Source organism: Pogona vitticeps, chromosome 4, assembly GCF_051106095.1.
Source record: "Pogona vitticeps strain Pit_001003342236 chromosome 4, PviZW2.1, whole genome shotgun sequence".
Taxonomy (NCBI): Eukaryota; Metazoa; Chordata; class Lepidosauria; order Squamata; family Agamidae; genus Pogona; species Pogona vitticeps.
In genome coordinates, this window is record NC_135786.1 from 131,381,524 (window position 1) to 131,395,687 (window position 14,164).

Here is a 14,164-nt window from a genome sequence, read left to right on the forward strand (position 1 = left end):
GATTAAGTTTCAGGGTTTTTGAGTGGGGGGATGGGTTTTGGTGACAACACTGGATCAATGAGTACTCATCTCAACTGCAAAATGAACAGTTCTATTTTCATTTAAAGCTTCCCACTAAATGAATCATTCACTCGTTTTGCTTAAAACGAAACTCAGATTCAAATTACAGGCATATCTTGGTTTACGTATGGCTTGGTTTATGAGCTGAAATCTGTAAGAAATAATGCCTCGGTTTACGGTTTTTACAGGTTGTTTCCTGCTGTATGAAAAGGATGCATCATGCCTGGAGGTTTCTAGTGCTGCCCCGGTTGCTATGGCAATCTGCGTTCCAGTTTACGTAATTTCTGCATTACGTAACATCCTGGATGACAGATTAATTTCGTAAACCAAGGTACTACTGTATACCCAAATTCTACCTAGAAAGTCTGCTTAGATTTGTACTTAGTTTCAAAAAAAATTTATATAGCAACACTATAAAATAACTTATATCATAGTAAAAAGAAAAAAAGAAAATATGAATATGTAGTCTTCATATTTTTATTCTAATAATGTATGCATAAAACACTATTTCACAGAACATAGTGTTCATTGCCCATTTTCTCTTACTCTGATACTATTTGACAACTTGATCATTTCAGCAACTTCCTACAATTCCTTAAAGTTATTAAAAATCAAGAAAATTATTTTCATACGATTTCATAGTTTAAGTAGAGCAGAAGAGTTACATAGTACTTTATATAGAGATTTATCAAAAGGTTCTATTTCCTGTTTGTTTAAGGGAAAAACAATAACTCTGAATTGATCTTTGCATTTCCAGTCATAAAACATGACACAGAACTTGCAAGATCTTGTACAAGTTATGTGTACAGCTTTTTCAAAAGGTGTCTGACAAATAAAAGTGCAGTAGTTCTTTTTTTCTAGGATTGGTTTTAAACTTTGATTTTAACAACCATCAAGCTTTCTGAAGTACAAGTACATTCCATCCTACCTCCAGGACAATTTGTGACATTTAGCAATTTTACTATGTGAATGTGTTACTTTTTAAAACTATCTGTTTATTTCCCCCTTGCCAGGAGGGTTGTTTGTAATTGCACCAATGATGAATTGCTTCATTCTTTATCATTTCTAGCCGCCTAGAGTGGTCCTGACCCGACCAGATAGGCGAGATATAAAATAAATAAATAAATAAATAAATAAATAAATAAATAAATAAATAAATAAATAAATAAATAAATAAATAAATAAATGTGTGAACATTGCTGTCAATTTGTTTCCTTTGCCCAAGGGTTGGGTTTCTGGGTGCGGTGGCTATTTCATGGCCCTTGAGCTTGTGCCCTTAATTTTTTTTAAGGGATATCACTAAATTGCTTTTAGCAGCTGCTGACAGTGGTGCTGCCACCATCATCACAACAACAACAACAACAACAACAACAACAACAACAACAACAACAACAACAACATGAATACATTGCTGAGATGGTGACAGACATCCACTCATCCCTTGCAGGTAAAAGAGGGCTTGAGGTTTTCTGTTTTGAATTGTAAAGAAAGGAGTGTTGCATTTTTTAAAGCCTGCTCTTCACAATACAAAGGGACATGGTGGCGCTGCGGGTTAAACCGCAGAAGCCTCTGTGCTACAAAGTCAGAAGACCTACAGTCGTAAGATCAAATCCACATGACAGAGTGACCCCCCGTCGCTTGTCCCAGCTGCCGCCAAACTAGCGGTTCGAAAGCATGCAAAATACGAGTAGATAAATAGATACCACCACGGTGGGAAGGTAACAGCATTTTGTATCTAGTCGTGCTGGCCACGTGACCACAGAAGATTGTCTTCAGACAAACGTTAGCTCTATGGATTGGAAACGGAGATGAGCACCACTCCATAAATTCGGACACGACTGGACAAATTGTAAAGAGGAACCTTTACCTTACTTCACAATACTTTGAAAGTCTTTCAAAACCCGCTTCCTCCTCCCTACGCTATTCAAAAGGGAAAAGAAAAATGAAAGCCAAGAACTGAAAGAGAGATATGCAGGGAAAGTGAGTAAAGAAGAGAAGGGAAAAGAAGAGGGTGGAGAGAAGGCAACGCTTCATCGATCTATCAACTTTGGTGACTTTAAAAAATGGACATGGGTGTGACAAACCCAGACCTACTGGGATATGCCACAGTTTCACTCAGCTGCCACCAACCATTCCCTATAAGAAGTCACACAGACCAGGGATGGATTTTCAACAAATAAAAGAATAAGGTTTATTTAAAACAACACACAGGGAAAATAAAATGATCAGGTGAATAAGATACAGTAACGTGGCTTAGTCTCAATCATACATACACACAGTTTGGTTCACACAGAACACTTAACTTGAAGCACAGACCCTGAACCTATCAGTTCTGGCTAACCATACAGACACCTGAACCTATCAGGTTGGTACTGACTGACACACAGTAGTACCCTGTCTGACACACAGACTCCCACTCAAGCTTCTTCTCTCAGCTTTTTCTCCAGCTTCTCCTTCTCAGCTCTTCACACAAACTCCACATATATATACAGTACAGCCCCTCCTCCTGATGTCCCGCCTTCCACTCCCCATAGGATGGAACTTTCCCTCCAAACCCATGACAGACAGGTAACATCAGTGCTGTATGTAACAATGGGGAGGCTGTTTGCTCTAAGAAACAGTAGAAAAAATGAACCAATACAAAATTAAAGAGCAGTGTAGCCAGTTAAAATGGAAATAAATAAATCTTTATGGTTAAAAAGAATGTGAATGCTCCCAACAATATATATACCACGTGACCACTGAAAAATGTATAAGTACAACAAAGGTATGGAAAGATAACTGGGATTATTTTCTCACGTATGAGCGAGCCCTTATCCTCACATTCAGAAACCTTAGTTCATGAGAAAAATATATTACTATACTACAATAAAGCTAAAAATAACTTTTTTTAAAAAAGCCAAAAGTTTACATAGGTAAACAAACAATAATATAACTGAGTGATCAGTGCCTTTTTGCCTATCAATATGAATACATTTTCACTACATGACTCAATTCCAACTTTCCCTCTAAACCGTACAGGCTGTGGCTCTGTAGCGCTGCCACCCATTTGGTTCAAGTTGCGACCAGAACACTGTGTGCAAAGGATAACCACCACCCCAGTGCTGGCAGAAATTTAGAGGAAATGTTGCTCAATTCCTATTGATAACAAAAGGGAGTGCCATGACACAAACTCAATTTTCCCTTGTATTAAAGAAACCAAGTATTGTTGTTGTTGTTGTTGACCTATGTGCATGTTTCACTCTCCGCAACATCCAAAACTTGGCTCAGTCATGCCACTGTTTTTCTATATAGATGAGACTCTTAATTTTAAAAGACACTTAATTTAAAACAAATTGTTATCACTCCTTCAAGTCAATGAGGAGATTTTAATAATGAACTGTTCCAAAATCCTTCTGCTCCCTTTATAATCTGTGACTACATTGAATTCTAAAAGAACTGATGTTTCTATAACAGGAATGGGGATTTATCATAGTAATTAATTTCTTATTGGAATACCTGTATAATCTATATATAATATGTGTTTATCAGTTGTTCCTGAGATAATGGACATTCTCACTTGTTGCTGAAAGATATCCTGAGTACAGAGATGAAGAGAAAACAGGCATTCTTGCTTCACACCCCTTCAGAATCTGAATTTATTCAAATAATAATTAAACCATATCTTGCATAAAGTGTTGATGTATTTTGTGAAATTATTTCTTAAACTGAAATGAATTATTTGGTGTTTTTAAAAAGCTTACTATAGCCTGTCAGAGATTCTCCCCACATATAAAAAACGGAGTAATATTTCTGAAAGAGCGCTAGGCTCAGTTAAACTGAGTAAGATCATCAGCATTAAGGTTTTTATATACATATGAGCACCACCTGCATTCAATGATCCTTCCATGGCCAGGATAGGGTGGCAACTCTGACATGTCACCTGGATGCCCAGATTTAGAACCTGTGCATTGTTAGATCTCTTACACAGATCCAGTAATTTGTTTGCCTCTTAGTCTGAAAACTTAGTCTGAATGCCTTTTAAAAGTTACGATAGTTTTTAATGTTTACCTGTTTGTAATTATTCAATTGTATTTTAATGAGTCCATAGTTTAACTGTTTTTTAATGTTTCACTTATATTTTTAATTCTAACTTTCTTACTGTAATGTTATGAGCTGCCTTGGGTCCCTCTTATCGAAAGACAACCTATAAAACTAACTAACTAACTAACTAACTAACTAACTAACTAACTAACTAACTAACTAACTAACTAACTAACTAACTAACTAACTAACTAACTAACTAACTAACTAACTAACTAACTAACTTACAGTACTTTATTCCAGACAGCCTTCAGTCCCTTCCATGGCTAGTGAAAGCAGGTCTTCAGGTTACTGTGGGTTGAGCATACCTTCTTTCATTCTTTTTAAAAAGATTTTTTTTATTTGCATTATTAGAAAGGTACAGCAGCCTTTAAGTTGGGAAAAGGCCTGTCTAAAACATTTCTTCCTTCATCAAACACAGGAATGGTTTTCCTGCTTCTGTTTTCTATAACAAATCATAAGCAGCCAGAGGAGCTTGAATCTGGATTTTCTCTACACATGGAGAAACAGCAATAAACAACAGAGCAGGGGACAAACACAGGAATAGGGAACAAAGTCTACTGTTTTCTTTAGTGTTGCACAAGGTACTACATGATTTGATGTTCACAACAAGAACTGTTCTGTCTCTTTTCTCTGAGTGCTTTACCTGAGCCTCTCCCTCCTTAAGGCTGGTTCAGATGTATATGTTTCCTGCTCGAAAGAAGAATCTGTGAACTGGATCTACCAAGAAGTTGGGAATGACAATAAGTGACATTAGTGCTTTGTATACTGATTGATATGAGATCACTCTATCTTTGAAATCAGCAATGAATGTCATCAGGGAGTTAACACATACATGGCGACTGACCAGCATACCTGATCTTTATAGAACAGCCTCCTCTGGGCTATCCATCTACTTTTCTCCAGAACAGAGACTATGAATAGCCTGTAGGCAACATGCAGCCATTGCAAGAACAGAGTAATGTGGTTCTCATTCTCCCGGTTTTAAGGACCAGCTAGAGGAAGGAGAGATCAGTGTCTACAGCCTAGGGCTCTGAAGCTCGAAATAGAAATGGAACATGCAATATGAGATGAAGTGGGAGCTGGCTACTGACAAGCCTAGCAAGCTAGCCAGCCCCTGAAAATTCTCCATAATTTTGCACTCAGCACACTGTGTAGACCTGTTCTGAGAGGTGTAAAGTACTAGCATTTCCTGAATTTTCATAGCAGCTTCAGATCTTGTTGAGGAAGATCCGTCTCCAGACACATATTTAGAATGAAGGTTATTTTTAGTTCAATGCCATAGAATACACCGTACTAACCTAATAGGAATTTGTCGGAAGGGGATATAAATATATCTCTTCCCCACAAATGTTTCCAGGCTTGATTTTGACAGCAGAGAACAGAGTGGAAAGAAAAAAAGAGAGAAACATTGTGCACTTTGGTTGTGCAACTAAAGGTTAAGCAAAAGTCTTCCTGAAAAGATGAGTTTTCTAAAGAATCTTAAATAGGGGAGTCAGTGAATTGTACACATACGTGATCAAGGAAAGCATTCCATGAAATGATTACAAATGACTAAGAGAGTAGACACCATCAGGCAGTTGAGGATTGAAAGTTGGGACACCGATAAAGATGATGAAGGAGCAGGCAGAGGGTTGTCTGTGCATTAGCCGTAATGTACTGGGGAACATGAATGGTAACTAATTGAATATGGGGAGGAAATTCAAGAAAAGAACCAAAGATGAAACCTTCATGCCTGGTTCACAGATTGATGCTATCAATATAGGGAATAAAAATGAAAGATATGTAACATAACCTTGCTGACCTTGACACAACAATGAGAAATCCTAAGCAGTTATATTAGACCGCCAATTGACACTGTGGTTAGAGAGGAATCTCTGGGCATCATCAGCTTGCGGGAGGTACTGAAAACCTTGGGATCTGATAGCTTTCACAGAAACATTGTGCAGAGAGAACAGCAGAAGATCAAGGACAAGAATCCCTCCCCCCCCCCCGAAAGGGCTATCTGCACTGTGGAATTGTTGAGCAAGAAATGCAACAGACGAACAGAAGCAGCAGACCAATAGTGTTGAGCTTATGTGCCATCAAATCGCACAGAGTGACCCTCTGAATAAGGGACCTGCAAAATGTCCTATCATTAACAGCCCTGCTTAGCTCTTGCAAATTCAAGGCTGTGGAGTCAAGCAAATGGAGGGTTGTGCCAAAATCAAAGGCATGTTAGGACTCAAGGAGGAAGTTATTTTGGGATCAGTTCAACCGGCAGAATTGACATCAACAATTCTTCAGGGGCTAAAACTGCAGTTTGTTATTTCTGGTCCATTTCTGAGCCACCTGCAAGTTAATTTGATACACACATTCTCGTGGGGTGCAAGTGTCATGGCTACAAGCATGACCACTAGTCGGCTAGTTGGGATACATTTTTAACAACTCTGCCTTATGAAATGCCACAATATGGCTTGTGTCTGCTACTTTGTCTTCCAGTCACATGTACAGGTTTCTTTTCATATCTGCTAATAGAGAAACATTGGGGCCACAAGGAAGTCCAGACAGGAGGGATACAATTTCCTTCTATGCAAAACCTCTTTAGCTGAGGGGACTGTCGATACAGTCCAAGAGGTTCCACTGTCATGCAGCTTGTTTCCTTCAGGGAAACATTACTCAAGTTATGCAAACAGCATGAACTTAGATACAGATCCCCTAATTTTCATATACAGTGGTGCCTCGACTTACGAACATCCCGACTTATGACCATTTCCAGTTATGACCAACTCCGGCTGCAAAATTTTGCTTACAAGAAGAAAAAGGCAGGGGAAAAAGGCAGGAAATGCAAATTGCTAACTTCTGGTAGGCAAAGAGGCTCTTCTTTGTAGCACTTTCACCCCAGCAGTTAGAGAGTGTGCGATCAGAGGTGGTTTCAGACTGCCTGGTAAGGTAAAGGTGCTGCTTTCTGCCTTTTAAAAACTGTTCTGGGTGGGTTTTGCAGTGTTGTTTTGGGCTGGGGGGGTTATGTTTCTATGCTGTGATGGGTCTTGGGGGGTTGCTTGCTTTTTGGAGTCCCCCCCATTTCTGATGGGTCTTAAGGGGTTGCTTCCTTTTTGGAGTTCCCCTCCCATTTCAGATGGGTCTTGGGGGTTTGTTTGTTTGTTGGTGCTTTGCTTTTTCCCCATTTCCAATGTGTCTTGCATGCCCTGCTTGCTTTTTGCTTTACTTTCCCCCCATGTCCGATGTGTCTTGCATGTTCCGCTTGCTTTTTGCTTTGCTTTCCCCCCATTTCCGATGTGTCTTGTATGTTCCACTTGCTTTTTGCTTTGCTTTTTCCCCATTTCCGATGTGTCTTGCATACTCTGCTTGCTTTTATTCCCCCCCACCCTCGGCCAGAAGGGATTAATCACATTTCCGATGGGTCTTGCAGTGATTTTGTGTGTGTGTTTGTGTGTGATTTTTTCCTTCAGCCGAAATGGATTAATTGCATTTCAGTTCATTTCAATGGGAAATGGTGCTTCGACTTATGACCATTTCGAGTTACATCCATCTTCCGGAATGGATTAAGTTCGTAAGTTGAGACACCACTGTATTCAGTTGTAGGAGGAGAGGTTTCATAGTCGCTGTGTTGGGGACTGTTTTTGATCACAAAATCCTATTCCCCACTTTCCTGCCTTTCAAAGCTTTCAGACAAACCTAATCACAATAAACTACTTTTCTAGGATTCCTTCCTTAACTACCAGTCTAAACATGTATCATGGTCAGTTCAGGGAGTGAACCATCAGGACAAATGCCAGTGCTTGCACAGTTGCAGCCCAATCTCCATTCTAATGCCCCTTGTCTAGAGCACTGGTTCTTAACCTTGGGTTACTCAGGAGTTTTGGACTGCAACTCCCAGAAGCCTTCACCACCAGCTGTCCTGACTGGGGTTTCTGGGAGTTGCAGTTCAAAAGCATCCGAGTAACGAAGGTTAAGAACCACTGGTCTAGAGAACCACTACCCCTAGAACAAATTACTGGATTATTAAAATGTATAATTATTGAGACATGTCTGTCCAGAGCTCTTCTCCATTACTGATCTCTGATACTCTGGAATGTTTATTATTTTGCACTGAGGAGGTGGGCTATAGGCCATGAAAGCTTATGCCAAAACATGCTGCAAGAGTCTTCACTGTTTTTGCTACAAAAGAGTAACACACCACTCCTTAAAATTTCTGTATTCTGGAGGTAAACCTCCAGAATGTTTGGACCACAAGCAAGAAACCTGCAGTGGACCTGCCCACCCTGTCCTCCTGTCAAGGTTGCTGCTGCTTCAAGGCTCACTTCTTTCCAATTCCTAGCAATGCTGTTGCTGGACAGGGGACAGAGCCTTAGTCAACACAAAGCAGAACTAGAAGAAGAAAAGCAGAGCTAGCAAAGCAGAACTAGAAGAAGAAAAAGATCCGCTCTTGGGATTTTATCCCCGCCCCCAAAAAATAATTCTTACTATTTGTTGCTCAGTTCTTTAAACAGCTCAAGAAAGTTATCCATCCTTTAAGGAGAACTGTGATGCATCTTACTTTTTATTTTTAATACACTTCAAAAGTTATAAGAACAACCACAATGTCCCCAGCTTCCCATCATTGAGCGATTCTCATTGGGTACTTCTGACACCAGTTCTTTCCCTGCTTCTGATTTCTAACATTTAATACCACCTTGCTAGAACTGAGAACTTCCTTGGTACTAGGGAATGGAAGCTTTGTCTTGAGCAAAGGCTCTCCCTCTCTATTTACTGGAAGATGAGCAAAGGGCAGGAAAACAGAATTAGATTATCTAATCCAGTGGTTCTTAACCTTGGGTTGCTCAGGTGTTTTTGAACTGCAACTCCCAGAAACCCCGGCCAGCACAGCTGGTGGTGAAGGCTTCTGGGAGTTGCAGTCCAAAAACACCAGAGTAACCCGAGGTTAAGAACCACTGATCTAATCCACTTCTCCTTCTCACCAGCACTTCCTTCTGCTAGTTACGGGACTCAGGCAGCTTCTTTTTTTCTTTTTCTTGAACATGGCCATGTTGACTGAAGGATACTGAAAGTTGTAGCCCAAAAATATTTTTTAAGCTCTGCTTTTTCAGATGCACTACTCGGAGGTGGACCTGACAGAAGCCCTTTTATGCTGAAGGTCATCAGTCAGTTAACTTTGCAGAAACACCAACACCCTATTTGGCCTTTGCTTCCCAAAAGTGAACTTTTCATCTTTTCCTGTTCCTCCCTCTCAGTAAACAGGATGACAACATGCTGCTAAAAATGGAGTACAGCCCAGGGTTTCAGTAGACTCTAAATCAGGGGTTTTAAACTCAATTTACCTGGGGGCCACTAGAGGCAGAGTCTGGGTGAGGCTGGGCCACATCAGATTTTCCGCCAAGCGGAGCAAGAGCCCGAGGAAGCCGCCCAGGAGTTTCCTTAGCCGACAGACAGGTGCAGTTCTGGATGGAGGGTGCAAGAGGTGGGAGAGAGCCGGCGAGCGAGGCAAGGCTTTTTTTTTACTCTTGACAGCAGAGGATGTGTGGGTGCTTTGGGGGGACAGGCAAGGCGAGGGCCACAAACTATCATATGGGGGCCCGCAAATGGCCCCCGGGCCGCATGTTTGAGACCCCTGCTCTAAATGATTTAGATATTCTGACACACACTGGCTGAAATCCTGCTGTGTAGCTAGACCTGCATAACTCAGCGTTGTACAAATGGTAGTGAAAACAGCATTGAGGAAGAAGTCATACTCACAAAGGAATTCCACAGGCATGTTGCACAACAGTCACACTATGAGTTGCACAATAAAACTGTGCAATGCAGGCAGCATTTGCATAACAGCTACAAACTTCCACAGTATAGCTTTATGTTACAACAACAGTAACAGGATTTCAGCCATCACTGTTAAGAACTGACATGTATATACAAGAGACTTAATATAAAAGAATTAAAAAACAAAGTCAACATTTTTAGTTGAAGCAGCTATCTGGCAATTCAAACCTTTTTGAATCATCAGTTTTTGTCACCATCAAGTATGATATATAAACCATCCAGAGTGGCCTTGGTAGCCAGATGGGCGGTACAGAAGTCAAATAAATAAACAAATAAAATAATAAATAAGCAAGAGGAACTTGGTAGTTGGGAGTCAACTACTGACCGCCCAAAAAGAGGAAGCGGATGAAACTTTTGAAAAAGAAATTGCAGGATTTTCAGACAGACACAATGTAGTAGTGATGGGGGATTTCAATTATCCAGATATATGTTGGGAAGCAAATTCTGCCAAGTATGGCCCTTCCAAGAAATTCCTGACTTGTGTGGCTGATAATTTTCTCCTACAAAAAGTGGAGAAATAAACTAGAGGATTTGCTTTCCTTGACTTGATTCTGACCAACAGAGATTACCTGTGGGGGAAGTGGCAGTAAGGGGAACTCTAGGCGAGAGTGACCATGTCCTTCTAGAGTTCAAAGAAAACAAAAGCAGAGTGTAGCTGCACACTTCTGATGGATTTTTAAAAAGCCAATTTTAATAATCTCAGAACAAGGATAAGTAAGGTCCCATGGCAGGAGATCCTAACAAGAAAAGGAGTCCAAGAAGGTTGTGAGCTTCTTAAAGAAGAAATTCTAAAGGCAGAACTACAAACAATTCCAACAAGAAAAAAAGGTGGGAGGTGGCAAAAAAGGCCAGTGTAGCTTCTCAAAAAGCTCAGGGAGGACCTAAAAACAAACAAAAAACAAACAAACAAAATAAAGGAGTGGAAAGAAAGAAGGCCAGGCCACCAAGGATGAGTACAGTCAAGTAGCAAGGAAATGCAGGGATTGCATTAGGAGGGCAAAAGCTGAGAATGAGCAAGAGACACTAAAAGCAATAAAAAACATTCTTCAGGTATGTGAGTAGCAAAAGACAAACAAAAGACATAGTGGCAGAGCTCCGCAATGGAGATGGAAAAATGATAACAGCGGACTAAGAAAAGGCAGAGGTGCTCAATTCCTATTTTAGTTCAATCTTTTCCCATAAGGCAGACTATGAACTTCCAAACAAATTGGAAGTGCAATTTGGGGGGGGGGGCAGGATTGCAGCTGGAGATAGATAAACAAATAGTCAAGGAATACCTTACCACCTTGAACAAGTTCATATCTCCAGCGTTGGATGAACTGCATCCAAGAGTACTGAAAAAACTCGCTGAAGAACTCTCAGAACTCAGAATAATATCCTTTATTTTCTTGAAATCATGGGAAACAGGTGAGGGTGCCAGAGGACTGGAGGAAGGCCAATGCTGTCCCTATCTTCAAACAGGGCAAAAAAAGAGGAACCTGGGAACTACAAGCCAGTAAGCCTGACATCAATCCCAGGCAAAATTCTGGACAGATCATAAAGCGGTCATTGTGCAAGCAGCTAGAAAACAATGCAGTAATAACTAGAAGCAAACATGGATTTGTTAGGAACAAATCCTGCCAAACTAATTTGATCTTGTTTTTTTATCAGGTAACCTCCCTGATAGACAGAGGGAATGCTGTAGACATAGTATAGCTTGACTTCAGCAAAGCTTTTGATGAAATGCTCCATGATATCCTGATTAGCAAGCTCACTAGATGTGGGCTGCATAGATCAAGTGTCAGGTGGATACACAATGGCTATAAAAATGTACTCAGAGGGCGATGATTAATAGGTCCTTCTCTAACTGGGAGGAGGCAACAAGTGGGGTACCACAAGGCTCAATCCTGGGCCCGGTGCTCTTCAATATTTGTATTAATGACTTGGATGAGGGGCTGCAGGGAATGCTTGTCAAATATGCAGATGATACAAAATTGGGTGGAATAGCTAATACCTGAGAAGACAGAAACAAAATTCAAAACGACCTTGATAAGATGGAGCACTGGCCTGAAAACAGCAGAATGAAATTCAATAGGGATAAGTGCAAAGTACTGAACCTCAGAAAATGAAACCAACTGCACAATTACAAGATGGGGGATACCTGGCTCAGCAAAACAACATGTGAGAAGGATCTTGGAATTGTTGTAGATCACAAGTTAAATATGAGCAAACAGTGTGATGTGGCTACAAAAAATTCAAATGCTCTTTTAGGCTGCTTTAACAGAAGCATAGTCTCCAAATCCCAAAAGGTACTAGTCCCCCTCTATTCAGCACTGGTTAGGCCTCACCTTGAATACTGTGTCCAGTTCTGGACACCACACTTCAAGAAGGATGCTGACAAATTGGAACAAGTTCATAGAAGGGCAACAAGGATGATCAGGGAGCTGGAAATCAAGCCTTATGAGGAAAGGCTGAAAGAACTGGGCATGTTTAGCCTTGAAAAAAGAAAGCTGAGGGGTGATATGATATCACTTTTCAAATATTTGAAAGGCTGTCATACAGAGGAGGAGCAAGATCTGTTCTCGATCATCCCAGAGTGCAGGACACACAAGAATGGGCTCAAGTTAAAGGAAGCCAGATTTCAGATGACTATCAAAAAAACTTCCTAAATGTTAGAGCAGTACGACAGTGAAACCAGTTACCTTGGGAGTTTGTGAGTGCTCTAACACTGGAGACATTCAAGAAAAACTTAGATAATCACCTGGCAGATATGCTTTGATGGCATTCTTGCACTGAGCAGGGCACTGGACTTGATTGCCTCATAAGCACCTTCCAACTTCACTTTTCTATGATTCTGAGATCAAGAGACTGCCTGCCAGAGTAACAGATGAGGCCCATTAAAATGGGTGACTAAATTACCTATTGTAAAAGAATTTATATAAATTATTTATTTAAAATATTTTACCCCACCTTTCTCCTTAAAAAGGACACAAGGCAGCTTACATCCTTGGAAGACAATATTTAAAGCTGAAAAAAAATGAGTATATAATGGTGGCTTACATAATTAAAAGACAATATTTAAGGCTAAGAACAATAAAGAGGCAGCTTACATCGTTAAAAGACAATAGTAAAGCTAAAACCATACGTATGCAAATACTAAAAAGGAACAAACAAATACCACTCTGAGAGATGGTAAACACAAGCAGTATACAAGTGGAATCTGGAACTTAATTACTGGGGCCTAGCAAGTTCCTGTGATTAGAAAGCTGCCATCCCCCTCGTGTCTCCAAGGGTAGTAAGAACAGGCTGAATGTGAAAACCCAAGAGATGGGAATCCATATTTCAAAAGACCCATGAAGTTCGGGTAAAGCTGTAGGAATAGGAAGAAGCACCCTTTCAAGTTGCTGCCAGGTTCCTTTATCTGAAATCATGTTCCTGTTCAAAAAGGGAAATGTTCAATCACAAAGCAATCACTCTTTCATGCATGCACTAGACATTACCTGTATTCTTAGGTCCATCTGCATAGACTGGTCCTGGAGGCGGAGGTGCATTCTGCCATCCGTACGCTGGATAGCCCTGGTAGCCTGGTTCGGTTGGTGCATATGGCCCTGCAGGCCCTACTGGGTAGCCAGGATACGGGCCAGGACCCGGTGGTCCGACTGGCTGCTGGGTATATGGTGGATATGGGGCAGTTGGGCCCGGGCCAGGATACGGCGGAGGATGTTCGTGGTTCATGTAGGATGCCAAGCGTTTCCTAAAGATACAGAGATGGATTTTACTTTGGTTTGTTTGTTTTGATTTATCCATACATCAGGAACATGCATTATTAATTGTTACTACTGTATATCATCTTCCATATGCAGAATGCTTATTACTGCCCTCAGCCAGAGCTAAAAGCAAACATTACCAAAACAGGGAAAATGCAACTGCACCAAAAAGAAGACAGAAATAGATTTGCATAAAATGTGTGTGTGTGTTAAAGTCTAGAGAAGCAAAATTGAAAATAATAACTATAATCTCTACAAAAAATATAGTCAGTTTGAAGTTGATTTAAATCACTACTCAGAAATTCTTGATTTAATTGTCCTTGCTATAATCTAAATACACCTCCATCTCCAACAATTCTCTATTCACTGAGAATTCTACTGTTTGAAAATGTGCACATTCAGAGGAAGAGAGAGGTAAAAGCTTTCTTTCTTTACAGAAGGTTGCAGAAGAGCAACGGCTA

At 40.4% G+C, this 14,164-nt stretch overlaps 1 protein-coding gene across 2 annotated transcripts in view; it reads right to left on the reverse strand.

Moving 5' to 3' along the window:
• Positions 1-14,164, reverse strand: part of CYSTM1 (cysteine rich transmembrane module containing 1) — a 45,169-nt gene that overhangs the window by 11,638 nt on the left and 19,367 nt on the right. For both annotated transcript variants that reach the window (XM_020799407.3, XM_020799408.3), the window contains one exon: positions 13,437-13,690. In XM_020799407.3, coding sequence (XP_020655066.1) covers positions 13,437-13,671 — 235 coding nt within the window. In that variant the 5' untranslated portion in view covers positions 13,672-13,690. The remainder of the gene's footprint in view (positions 1-13,436; positions 13,691-14,164) is intronic.